Source organism: Mauremys mutica, chromosome 17 (genome assembly GCF_020497125.1).
Source record: "Mauremys mutica isolate MM-2020 ecotype Southern chromosome 17, ASM2049712v1, whole genome shotgun sequence".
Classification (NCBI taxonomy): Eukaryota; Metazoa; Chordata; order Testudines; family Geoemydidae; genus Mauremys; species Mauremys mutica.
In genome coordinates, this window is record NC_059088.1 from 23,295,638 (window position 1) to 23,309,102 (window position 13,465).

The following is a 13,465-nucleotide window of genomic DNA, read 5'->3' on the forward strand; positions in this document are numbered from 1 at the left end:
GTTGGTGGAAAATGGCATTACTTCTGATGCTAACTTGCCAAGCTATGCGTAAATAAGGTGAATGGAAGCTCACAGAAGAAAATCTGTCAGGTTTAAAAATTTAATCACAATTGGTTGATTCAAATGGGATTAAAGAGGATGGAGAATTTTGTGGCACTTCTACCCTAGGCTTCCTTATTACTTGTAACACATAGCAGCCCACACTCAACCAAAACTCAAGGAACACCAACTGCAATTTAAGCAATTTTCAAATACCCTGCCCAGTTTTATTCATGCTGGAAAGTTCTCTTTACCCTGTGCACATTCAGAGTGCTGGGCTGAGCTGAAGGGATCATATCCCCTTGGAAGACTCTGATGCTGCATTCTCCAAGATAGTGCCTAATGTTAAAACAATCTGCATCAGACACACTCAACACATTGGCCTCCAGTTATAGATTCTACAGGTCTGCCTGCATCAGGGATAAGTAACAGTACAGAAGAGGAATGCAGTGTCGGTGATACTTCAAACTGCAGCTAAGTGGGCATATTTATGGAACAGGTCTGCCCACACCCCATATTCAGCACGATACATCATCTTAATGACCTTGCAGAGCGCAAACAGCTATAGGGGCTAGCTGCTGGATTTTATTCTTATTTATAAGCTCATGCAGCAACTGAGAGTAGTTAACAATTCAGGACAAGACTTTTACACTTGTGCCTCCTACAGAATTTGGCCATTCATAGTTCTGATGCAGCAGTCCAGCAGAAACCAGGCGGACTTTCAGATCCAAGATGAAGTTTTCAAGGCTGCCCACCTTCACTTGAAAATAAGAAAGACCTTGAAGTCACTGAAGTGCAAATATGGAACCCTACCAAAGTTAGTCTGGGGTAGGTCAGAATAGAGGGAAGAGAAATAGAAAATATGGCAGGACTCCTCTCAAGAGCAGGTAGAGAGATTCAGAACACTCACTGAGCAGGGGAGGAACCAAAGCCCCTCATGCTAGAGGAGGGTAGCAGGTGACCTGCTCTATAGTAACACATCCATAGTGTGACCTCTCTTGAAAACCTTGGAAAAGACTTTGTGAAATCCTCTCAAGATGAGAAATGGTATCAAAAGCAATGAGATGAAGAGGGAGGGGAAATGGGTCATTTGAGACTGACAAGGAGAGTAATTGCCCTTGGTTGGATGCTAAAGGGTGAGTGGATGCAACATCACAATAAAATGACAAATTATACTCCCACTAAGCCTGGCGGGTAGAGAGTGTTGTGCAGGATATGACATTTTTAATCTGACCAAGTTTTGCATGACACCTGAGCTAACGAGAGGAACTTTTACATTTCAGACACAAAGGGAGATTTAAGTTAAGAGTTTGTCTACTACTTTAGAGATATATTGAAAAAGCTATAAATGGAGAATACTGCTGAATTCAGTAAGCCTCTGTCACAAAAAGCTTGAAAGGCTTGGAGTTCCACATGTAAGACAGCACTAAATATAGTAACCAGCATGTTCCCAAAAATAGGGCCGAGTATTCATTAGATTCACAGATACTGGATTAGAAGGAGCCTCTTGGCTTATTTTTGTATTGATTCCTAGAGGCCCATAAGTTCCTCCTTTAATAGTGCCTTGCTCTTGAGACGTTTCATAACGTTCCCTGAATCATTATTCTACTATCTAAATAATCTTTAACAAAATGACGTGGACATAAGTTTAGATACAAAAATTGTAGCTTGGAAAATAAAATAGGTTTTCTATTCTAGAACCAATTTGAAGTAAGAATTCCGTTTATGTATGACTTTGAAGCACCTGGAAGCCAAATTACTACTACATTTTATTACTGTACCAGAATGCAGAACTTAGCAGGCTATTCTTATTGTCCATGTTAAGTGAAATGCAAAAAGTAGCCAATCAGCATAAATGGCAAAAAGTAAATTCATTGTTAAAATTCTTTCCATTTTGATAATTTAAGTTATCCCAGCTAAAGCAATCTGTTAAAAAATAATGACCATGCACCTCTGAAGTTATTAAAAATTATACTCTTTAAATTCCTTCACATAATTGCTTCTTGCGTTATGCAGATACAGATTGAAAGTGAGGTTCTAGCAGTAATCACTGAGACCAGCTTCTCTCAAGGCTGTGTAGCCAGCTGTTCCCATCCCCCAGCCAACAAAAAAGGACAGGAAGCCAAGGCAACTCTGAAAATCAACATTATCACCCTTCAAAATTATATAACAGAAGAGTATGTACAAGAGGCCAGAAGTCAGTAAACTGGTGCAAAGATCTTACTCTTTTGAAAGGAAACCACACCAAGTAAAGTACACTTTATTAATATGCAATACAAAAATAAATGGGGGCAGGGGAAAGTGACTTGTCTCAGCCCACAAGTATAGGTAGAATATTCCATTTTCTGTGTTTTGCTCTGCAAGTTAACAGTAATTTCAGATTTGCCTCCAAACACCGCTTCTATGTAAAATTAAAAGAAACAGAGCCATCTTCCAACAACAGTTTTAAATTTCTTTTAGTCTTCTCCAAAATGGTCACGGAGTCTGTGCTGCAGGCAGATTCTTCCTTGTGTGTGTGGGTGGGTGGCTTTTTTTTTTTTTTAATTAGAGTAAAAAAAGAAGAAAAAAAATGGGTTAGGCCACACTAACCCTAAACTTGTAATTCAGCAAAGATGAAATAAAGCCTGGCTGTTGTTCTAGACTGCAAATGTTGAGCAAAAAACTGATGTTCTCGCTTCAGCCCAATATTTTGGTCATTTTCACAGATCAGGCAATCTTACACCCCCTGTACACTTAAATAGAGATTCCAGTTAAAAAAGAATATCAAAACATTAGAACTAGTTATTTTATTAAATGTATTAATACACATTTCAAAATGATCTGCAGTTTTATTGTCGCTTCCTCTAATGCATGTTGCTTTCTCCACACGGAACACTTGAGAATATAAATCCAACATATCCAATTAATCTTAACAGGCACACAAAAAAAGCAGCCAATATTTACAGCAGTTTTGAAATAACAGCACTGCAGCTTATTTTTGAATAATTAATTTCAGGATATGATCATTTATTCTGCATGTTTTTTTAAAAAATTACCATTATTCACATTATCTAAACAGATTTCTCACACCTGAACAAATGTTTTACAGGTAAAGAGTCTCTAAAATGTATTTAGATCACAAAGTCAGCCACAGCTGTAGACCCTCCTCTCTGATATACAGCGCACACCATAGCATATGTTGAATTTTACCAAAGAGGCAGGTATGCGTACTGTGTATCTGAGGGGACAGCAGAAATGGAAATGGTGCATACTCATAAGTCTGGTGACAAGAATAGCTGTACTACACTAGCAGATGTCTAGAACAGGGATACATTTTAAGTGTTTATAACCTCTAGTAAATGTTAATTCTATTGACTGTCATTAAGCTGCACCAGTGTTAATGTTTGGTTTGTCCTCTCTGTTTCTAGAATAGCTGGAGTGAACACTGAAGGCTGTCTGCAATTTGATTTTCTTCTTTATGAAGTTATGTCCTTCATGAGACACAGTTACATGCTTTATTTAAAAAATACATGTTTATTTCTTTTTCTTATAAGGTGAAATACAAAAGTTCAAGAACGGTTAGGGAGTTTAAATCACAGACACAGGAAAAAACGCCTTCATGTCCAGAAATAAGTTGTGTGGTTTCTACATATGTACACGTGTCTTCAGTTACTGTAGACATTTTGCTTAAAGTAACAAGCACAGAATAAAATGAAAAACCTCAAACAAAAAACATGGAGCTTTCATCATTAAAATAGTCCTTTTTTTTTTTATAATAAGTTTTTGTGTTTTTTTTTTTTAAATCAGTCATTTTACTTTTCAAGTTACCGAAAAAACCACCTCCAAGAGCAATGAAGCCACTCGCCAGGCATGTCAGATGGCATGGAGAGCAGTTCTTAGATGGTCATCATCTGATTTCAGTAATTCTTTACCTCGAAATCACTTTAAGCAAGAGCAGCAGAAATAATTCACATTCTTTTATTCTAGAGGGAAATTTTTTTCTAGTCAATATTGGTTCCATTCTTACATCAGAACCTCCTGTGTTTTTTCACCCCCTTGGTTTCTTTAAGCTATGACTTCTCTGAAACTGTCCCTTCAAGCCAGGATAGATATTAAAGCAATGGGATTGTGTAGTTTAGGTTTGAGGTAAATGGAATGCCACGCTGTTACTGAAAGCTTCATTTCAAATGTTCCAGTAGAGCAAAGAAGTTGGGCTAAGCTCTGCGTCATTTCCAATATATATCAAAAGCTGTGAAATGTTTTCAGTTTTCGTGCTGGCCATTAACATTAGATATTAAAATATATCCATGTCCTACAAGTCCTAAACTTTAAGAGCTGTATGGCTAGACTAAGAAATATGATCAGACATTCTGAGTGCTGGTGTACAGGGAACTGAGTTGTATCATCTTACTTCACATCACAGGATAAGTGAATTCTCACATCTTCTTACGTAGTTTTCTTGCTTTATATCTATACTGCTTTGTTTTTACCTTCTGAACATTTTGCTTAACTTACATGAGCTACCCTCACAGTAGTACTTTGGTGTGTTACCCATTCAATAATCATATTGGAGGTTCACTGAAAGGAGCTGCGGTGTCCAAAGAGAACAGAACTCAGAAGAAACAGAAAGGGAATAAATACTGTTTAAATTTAACCCAAAAGTTTAAACACTCAATGTTTGCATGAATTACACATGCAGTTACTTTTTCAGGAATTCTGTTTAACTGAAATAGTCCACACAACAAGGTGCACCATTCCATGATGCTGCCTAAATACAGCCCCCCTATAAACCAGTGACATCTGCTGCTGACTGCAAAATGAAGTGGAACGCACATTTTTATCCTAAGATTAGAAAACAGAGAAGGTTTTTATGCACTGGCACTATAACATCAGTCTTTCTGTAAACCCAGGGCAATTCAATAAAATACACCCAATACAACCTTCCGATTCACTTACTTGTGTATGCAAATATAATTATACATATTATATATATTAAATAAAACACACAGCCCAAGCACAAACAAATGCTCTGCCATTTTCTCATTTTGTAGTTATTTTTATAGATATTTTCCCATACCTTTATCAAACACTAGTATGTTGTATTCTACTCACTTTAAAGAAAAAAAAAATCAAATAAAGTAATTCCAACTCCACACAAAGTCCTCTATGCACATGGCAGCAGAAGTGAGTTTATGAAAACATGTGGGAAGAGAGTTTAGGTATTGTTTTCACATTGCTGCATGCAGTTTCTCTCTCATCTTACATGGGACTAGGTACTTCAAACAAAGCACAAGGAAAGGTGTGATTACAAAAAGTGAAGAATACATGTATGTCAACAATGCTTCCAGGAAAAAAGTAAAGATAGTTTACTAGATCTGGCCTAAATCTGGGATACAAGACAAGACAAGAAAAAAAAATGATGCAGCTTGTACTTGTGTATGCAGGCACATGTTTCAAATATACACTGTGTACATTAAATGTGTGTGTAAGCACAGATTTGAGTTTTACCACTAGCTACCTCCCTGCATTCACTTATTTTAAATGCATTACTTGATTTATATTCAGCAAAATATAACCCTCTTAGCATGTTGAGGAAGGAAGCCAAGTTGGAGATAGGAAGTGCACATACTTTAGAGACTGTTTTCTGAAACCCAACTTAGGAGAAAAGTTCAAGACCCTCAGCGGCAAAGCGGTCAACTGTGAAAAGCAGGGGGGGGTGTTTCCCTTTGCATTTTGAAAAAGGCAGAAAAAGCAAACAGAAGGGGTGAAAAACTGACTATGTTAATTGCCTGCCCTCTCCCTATTCCTATCAGCAAGATGGAAAACAGCAAGCAGCAAGACGTTCCAAGGCTTCATAGCAAGGGACCGACTGAGCAGACATCAGTGAAAAAAGTGACTGATTAACCTAAACAAAAGGCACAAGGAAGGGTTAATATTTCTATTGCCACAGGGAAGAATTTGAAAGCTTGGACCCTTTATCTTCCTTAATCAATAGTAGCAACAGAGTTCCTTCCCCCACCTCTATTTTTTGACATGGGTTCGGAGGACTCATGAAGCAAAACAATTTGGTAATCAGCTAAAAATAACATCCCAACATCGCACATTCAATCATTTTTTTACGACTAGAAGTTTTATTTCAACGGCAATATTCTTCGGAAAATTCTTATTTTTTGTTAAAACATTTTGCTAGATTTACGCCAACTGGTTGGCTTAAAAAAATAAACAACCAAAAAAAGTACCAGAACATATTTAATTTAGAAAAATGTTATGGGGCTCTTTAAGGAAAAACAAAAGTGAAAGCGCTACTTCCACTGCTCTCTAGAATATCCAAAATACCTTCACTTACAGAGACGCGTGTATGTTTCAGTACCTGGGAGGAAAGAACGGGCGTTTTGGTGCAAAGAATGGAGGGCCCCTTCCAAAAGGTGGCCGAGGCCTTTTTAAGCTGTGAAATGGGTCTCTGTTTATGAAAGGTTCCCTAGGCCTAAAGTCTGGTCGTGGGTTCCTAATCATCATTCCACTCCGGTTTACATTGTCTCTATGAGATGGGCCAATGGGAGGAACGCTATGGGATGGCCCAAGCTGATCTCTCGAAAGGGAAGTTAGGCCTATGTTTTCTCGAACCCGACCAAGGGGTGGACCACTGTGGTCTCGCTGAGGTGGGGCCACATGGTCCCTTGGTCCTGAATGCACATTAAAATGCTCTTTTATAGTTCCTTGATGAATAGTACCGTGATCCTTGGAAAACGTGACACCACCATGTTCCACGGTCAGGGGAGGGGCAGGAAATGGAATGCCACCGTGTTCCCCAGAAGGTGGCGGCGGGGTAGGGAATGGAACGCCACCATGTTCCACGGAGTGAGGTGGAGGGGGAGGAGTAGGAAATGGAACCCCGCTATGTTCCACAGAAGAAGGAGGAGGGGCAGTATGAGGCAATGAGAGTGGAGAGGATTTTTCTTTTGAAAAAGGATTAGTGTGATCCACTGATGACATGTGTGAAGGAACTGAGTGATCCCTAGGAAACAGGCTTCCATGATCCTTGGGCGGAGCAGATGGGGGCCCAGCAGGTGCACCAACTTGTTCCCTCTGAAAAGGAGTTCCATGCTCTATGGGAGGAGGTGGTATGTGACGCTCAAAGGCAGTGCTGAAATTATTTGTTCTGAAATTGTTTACACTCTCCTGAAATTGTGGCACGTGTTCTTTGTACTGTGTTTGAAAGCTGGCAATTCCACTGCCAGTACCCATGGTGGGCAGCTCAGTGGCACTTGAGGGCCCATTATCAAAAGCACTACCTGTATTACTTAGCTCAAACCAGCCTACTCTAGTTGCCTCTCGCCCGTGTCCTCTATTTCCTTTCCCAAGAACTCTTATAGATTCTACTGTCTGAATTGGTTCTCCTGACATTCCCCTATTGGATGCATTATGGTAACCCAGAGTTTCTATGGGGGCTCCTTTTTCTTCAGTGCTATCAGGCAAGTCTAAGCAAGATGACGACACCCTTGTTTCTATACGATAGTGCTCCTCTTGCTGCTGCTGCTGCTCTCCTGTAGAAGTTCCTGCTTGGCTGAGACTAGATAGGCTAACCCCTTCATGGGAGCTACCTTTAGGAACCTGGCTAAAATGCTTTTCCTCGGAAGGCTTGCGAGATGCATTTTTAAGCATGTTCTTAAACTCAATTGTTGAAGTGGCAGAAATGGAAGAACCTAAAGATTTCTCCACACTGGATGTGGGTGGTCTACCAGCAGGATTTGAAAGTGTGTTTTGAGGAGAGAAGAGTGATCTGTGAGGAAGTGAATGGGGAGAGTCTGGATACTGTTTCTGTGACAGGCCAGAATGTATCACAGATTTTGATAAATTATTATGATTGGAGTCTGGTGTGAAAAACACATCGTTCTTACTGGGTGAAGGGGAACCATCGGATCCAGAGTCATTTGCTCGTAGGCTGTAACTTCCATACATTCCAGAAGACGACGACAGAGGATCACAGCTCTCATTCTGATCAAGAATAGACCTCATAGACTGAGGAAAAGACGACTTCACACTAAACTCTTGCGCTCTTTGACTGTAACTAGAGAGAACTGGCTGGTACTCTGCAGCATCAGCAAGCTTACTTGCTTTCAAAATGGATTTTGAAGGCTTCTTCTCCAGGTTCATGATGGCAGATGGTGGTGGCCCAGAATATTCAAAGTCACGATAATCTTCATCTTCTTGAAAAGATGTATCTGGGTAAAACTTCTCCTGAGGGGAATCCATTAAAGAAGAAGGTATTTCCATATTATCGGTCGACTGCTTGTACATGCTGGCTGGAGAATCCCTGCCGAGACTGAAAGGCCTATAGGCAGGCACAGAATTAGACAGTTCTTGGGGATATCCATCATCTCTGCTCTGAGGAGGGGACCTTGTGCTACTGGGAGTAGATGATCCAGGGCTTATAATCTTTGATAATAAAGACATAGTGTCAACATTGCTTGATGTTGGTTTATCCATCATCTCATCTTGGGTTGGCGTTCCACTTCGTTCATCACGGACTGGCGTCCCATCCACATTGTCCATAGAAGTGCTAGTAGGACCACGCTGAAAGTCAGATGAATGGCTTTCTGATGTGATGTTGGACCCTAAACTGCTTAAAATTGGAATATTCAAGTTTAGACCACTGAAACCAGGGTTTCCCTTTAAAAAATTGTGTATCTTCATTTCCAGGCTTGGAGAGGTCGGTTCTGACTCCAGCTTTGTTTTTGAAATCTCAGAGGACTGACTCAATGAGGTTTCTGTTGGTAAAAGGGAAGGACTAGTAGGATGGGTATTAGCAAATCCAAGGGAATTTGTTGGTGGTTTAAAACCAGAACTTGAAAGCCCTGGGCTATGTCCAATAGGAGCCTTGTTAACCGAAGTTGAAGAAACCTCAGCAGTAGAAGAATTTGGAGAATAACCAACATTTTTGGACATAAAAGACTGAGTATTGGAAGGAACATTCCTCCCTTTCATGCAAGAAACAGTTGTATTGGCTGGTGATGCTGAAGTGCTCTGAGATGCCGTTTCACTTGATTGGGCTGTATTTCCAGCAACACTTTGAAATAAGGATGATAAACCTGGAGAAAAACAAAACAAAACATTTTAATTACATATTTTAAGAGGCAGAGTAACCTACAACCATTTCAACAGAAAACTCATGCTAAGCCATCATCACGATTGGTTTTGTAGGCAGAGAAGCTACACACTTAAATTTTTGAAACTAGCTGACATCTGAGCCAACAAAATGGTTAGACTTTGCCATCTCTACGTACTATTAAATACTAAATACTTTGCATTTCCATAGTGCATTTGATCTCAAATTGTTTTACCAATATAAATTATAACACATCTAAACCACGTCGGTATTATGTCCATGTTACAGCTAGTTAAGCAGAGGCATGGAAGTGATGTTATTAACCAACCTCATACGAGCAAGCAGTCGAGGGAACCTTTCCCCCAGAATCCTAGAGTCCTTCGCTCCTAAACCCCTGCTCAAACCACTAAAACAAACCCCATCCCAGAGCTAGGAATAGAATCCAAGAGGTACTCACTTGTGGGTCCCCTGCTCTGCAACATAAGATTTTAGTAAACACATACAATATAATGACTTGGCTAACTGGAAAGCCAGGGTGAAGTCCAGCAATTAAACATATTAACAGTATTTGCTTACTGTGCAACAACAAGATTTAGTCAAAGTTACAACTAATAAAGCAAATATAAAATGTTCCAGGATGGTATCCAACACCATCAGATTTTAAAAGGATTTTTAAAAGATTAAACATATAAGGAAACACTCCCTGAATCTGTTGCAAAATTGACTTGCCCAGGCCAAATACACTACCTTGCAAAATGTAACTTACATTTGGAAAAAGTGTTACATACTACAAGCTAATTTCCTCCCAGATAAAGTCTTGTTTCAGGAGTACACAACAGGATGCTTTAGTATTGATGCTGCCATCCAAATATAGATGCTAACTATTTATATTGTGCAAAAGGAGTGGATTTTAAATACTTACCTTGCAATGCTGGTGCAGTCTGGGTCTGGGTTTTGGAGAGAACTGACAAAATGCTTTCAGGAGTTATTTCAACTTTGGAAAGAATATTTGCTAAAGGATTTGGAGGACCAGATGGAGTCCCCACAATAGGAGTCTTCAGGCCACTAGTAAGAGTCGTGGGGCTCGTTGGGGTTCCTGGGGAAGGTCTTGATGCAGGACTGACCCCTGAGGTGAAAACATTTGCTGCTCAGAAACACAAAATGCTACTTTCGAAGACCAATGAAAATAGTCAATAAATACACTGCTCATACATACTGCTTTGTTAAGGTAGGGTTTTCTGATTACTTTCTCGCTAATTTCAACTATTACTAATACCAGTAGAGTTGCAGTAAGGGGCTAGTGTAGACAAGGCTCCTGAGGCAACCAGCATTTAACAGCATCACACAGACCTACGTGACACTGTTAAAAATGTCAGCAGCCGTGGAAGCCTTGTCTACAACCAGCATGGCCACCTTCACTACTGCAGTGAGGAGTTAACAACAGTAGGAACCCTAGCACAGACACACCCTAAGATCACTATGGTGCACAGATTTAGGTAGCACCATGTCCTACTTTGAAACTCTACACTACAGATGCCCTTAAATCATTTAAAAGGAAGCATGTTTAAAACTGATATTGAGAGGGTGTTTAGTACCAATATGTCACAGCTCTCCTGAAGTACAGAGTGAATTACAATTCAATGTTTTAGTTCTAAAATGTTACAGAAGCAAAAAAAGATCTGACCAATCAAGCTATTGCTTGTACAGTGCAGAATTCTGTCTCTGCTGAACAGCACCACTCAGTCACAACCTGCAATTTAGACACTCACCTGTATTCTTCATAACAGAAGTTAAGCTGCTAAGAATGGAGCTGATCTTTGCTAGGTCAACGTTGGCAAGGTTTGGCAGACCAAGTGCCGGCGATGGAGGGACAGGCACTGTGCTCACTGTCTTGGGAGTTGGAGGAGTCTGAGCAGGAGTTGTTACTGCTGGTGTAGCAGCAACCGCTGTGGAGGGTGTTGCTTTTGGGACACTTTCAGTCTTTGCAGGTGCTGAAGGAGGAACAACCTGTTTCTCCTTCCTCTCCTCCACTAATTCAAATAGAGAGAGAAAACATGGAATGTTCAATCTGCCTCACAGAATTCTTTTGGCCTAAGAGCTGCAGGCTTCTCAATGTGCCCTAGGTTTAAAACAAACTACTGTAACGGCTCAGAGGAAAAGCAATTGTTCATGCCCTTTACTGAACTGTTAGGGTGTGTAAGGACAGCCTCATGAAGAGAGGTTTTTTTATGCTTGTTTTTTAAGTTAGGAATATCTGGGTCTGACTCCCCTGTTTTTGCTGGAGGACTGGCATAGCACCTGAGCTGCAGTATTCCCAGAACAAGGAAAGTTTCTCAACACCCTCTTGATTCTAAATGAGGTCTGGAAAAACTGTTTGCCTAGATAGTTTTGTGGATAGTATAAGACTATTAGCCCATTTTACTGCTACTTCCACAGAACGTACCAATAATTTTAGATGTGTCATCTTCCACATCAGACAGTTCCATGTCCTCCACATCTCGATTATCTGCCACAGGTTCAGGAGATACAGACTTCTCGCTTTCCACAGCTGGAGACTGGATGTCATCCTCTTCCCCCATTCCCTGGAAAGGGGACTCAGAACCAGTTGGAGATGGAGCATCCATACTTGGAGAAGGGACAGGAGATTCTTCTGGATCAGGAAGAGTTGCTTTCAATTGATCTAATTTTTTCTTTAGATTGCTCACTCTATTGGCAAATGTTTTATAAGCCTAAGATATGAAAAAAAAGGATATTTAGCTTAGTGTCCTTTATAAAGAAGGAAAAATAACCTACCTTTGAACCATTTCTATAGTATTAATAGCAGCATATTCAACTTCCCAATCATCTCTGCCCCTGCATTAGGTATTTCGCTTTTCAATATGGCTTACAGACCAAGAACCTCAGAAGGGATATTCACATGACTACTTTTTCCATTTAGTTAATGCTTTTGTTGGAATAATCTTTTCAAATCCATAAACTATCACGTTTGATACAATGCTTCAAGAAATGAGGAAAAACTTCAGTACCCAAAGATCACTTTCAGATCTAGATTACAGACAAAGGTGTTCAGCTTCTCAAAGTTAACTTTACACTCAGCATAACAAATGAATCTTTTCTTTTTTCACATGCAGAGAATTTGCAAAACATATGAGAAAAATGGTAGGTTAAATTATTATCTCCTACCGACCTTAACAGCATCTAATTATCTCATTAGTTGACCTCCTCATCTCTGCTCTCATTTTAAACCATTTGTGTTATAATCTCACACAATTTCTACTTCATTCATTAATACACTGAGATTTTATCACTATTTTTCTAGTAAAGAGTTTAACAAATGCAGATAAACCTCGATAATCTGCATGACTCAGACATTTTGGAAATCCGGACTACATAATCTGAGAGTTTATCTTCATTAATATAAATCCCCAAATATTAGCTGAATTACAACATTAAAATGGCTCGATGATTTAATAGACTTCTATACAACCGTATCAGTTTGTATTCTGCATGATGTCCTCTTATTAGTAATGCTGTATCAATAAGATATTTGCTATTGGGGAAAACTTTGCACTTACATTTGCTACCACCTTGACTTCCTTATATTGTGCTTCATAAAAGATACCAGCATTCTCAAGCACTTCAATTAGTGAGGGGCCATTTTTCACCTGCTTGTCTAAACCATTTACAAATTCTTCTAACTTTGAACTCGCTTCTTCAAATTCCTTGGAGAACTTTTTTCCTCCTGTTTTGTCTGAAAGAGATAACATTAAAGACAAATTACATTAGGCACATTACCTCCCCTGGAATAACCAGAGCTCTTCGCTTTCTCTCACACACACACACTATTTGGTGAGTTGGTATGTGCACTTCATGGTTTTTAGCAGATAATTAGTTTAATAATTGGTAATGAAGTCATTGTAAAGGCAAGGCAACTAGCCGTCTGTATTCTTTGTTTTCAAACTAGTGATTAGTAACAACATCTAACGTGGTTTTTTGTTGTGTTTTTTTTTTTTTTAAAAGAACAAAACCACATTCTATATGCATGTGGGGCCACTAGAGTTAGCCTTTTGAAATTCTACTCTTCCAATCACCTGGAGTCAGTAGTTTTGATCTGTTTAGGGGGCAAGAAAACATTATTCAGTTTTCTTTCACCATTACATTGATAGGACTATGTTTACGGCCGCTACATTTTTATGGCAAATTGTGGTATCCAGCTGCAGTAACTGGATACCAGGTACTTTTAAAGCAATCTAATTTTACAATGAAACTTCCTATTCATTTGGGCAATGAAACTAAATTTGTTTACTCCCTTGTAACATTACTTCCAATCAAGTTTATATA

The 13,465-nt window shown here is 39.4% G+C and overlaps 1 protein-coding gene across 2 annotated transcripts in view; it reads right to left on the reverse strand.

The window, feature by feature from the left end:
• Positions 1 to 3,792: 3,792 nt before the first annotated feature.
• The window catches only part of RPRD2 (regulation of nuclear pre-mRNA domain containing 2), a 45,166-nt gene continuing 35,493 nt past the window's right edge, over positions 3,793 to 13,465 (reverse strand). Inside the window, exons 7-11 of one of the 2 annotated variants that reach the window (XM_044991225.1) lie at positions 12,700 to 12,875; positions 11,568 to 11,853; positions 10,894 to 11,154; positions 10,047 to 10,250; positions 3,793 to 9,107 (exon numbers count right to left, since the gene is read on the reverse strand). In XM_044991225.1, the coding sequence (XP_044847160.1) occupies positions 6,382 to 9,107; positions 10,047 to 10,250; positions 10,894 to 11,154; positions 11,568 to 11,853; positions 12,700 to 12,875 (3,653 nt within the window). In that variant the 3' untranslated portion in view covers positions 3,793 to 6,381. The remainder of the gene's footprint in view (positions 9,108 to 10,046; positions 10,251 to 10,893; positions 11,155 to 11,567; positions 11,854 to 12,699; positions 12,876 to 13,465) is intronic. The other variant, XM_044991226.1, reaches the window with a different exon arrangement.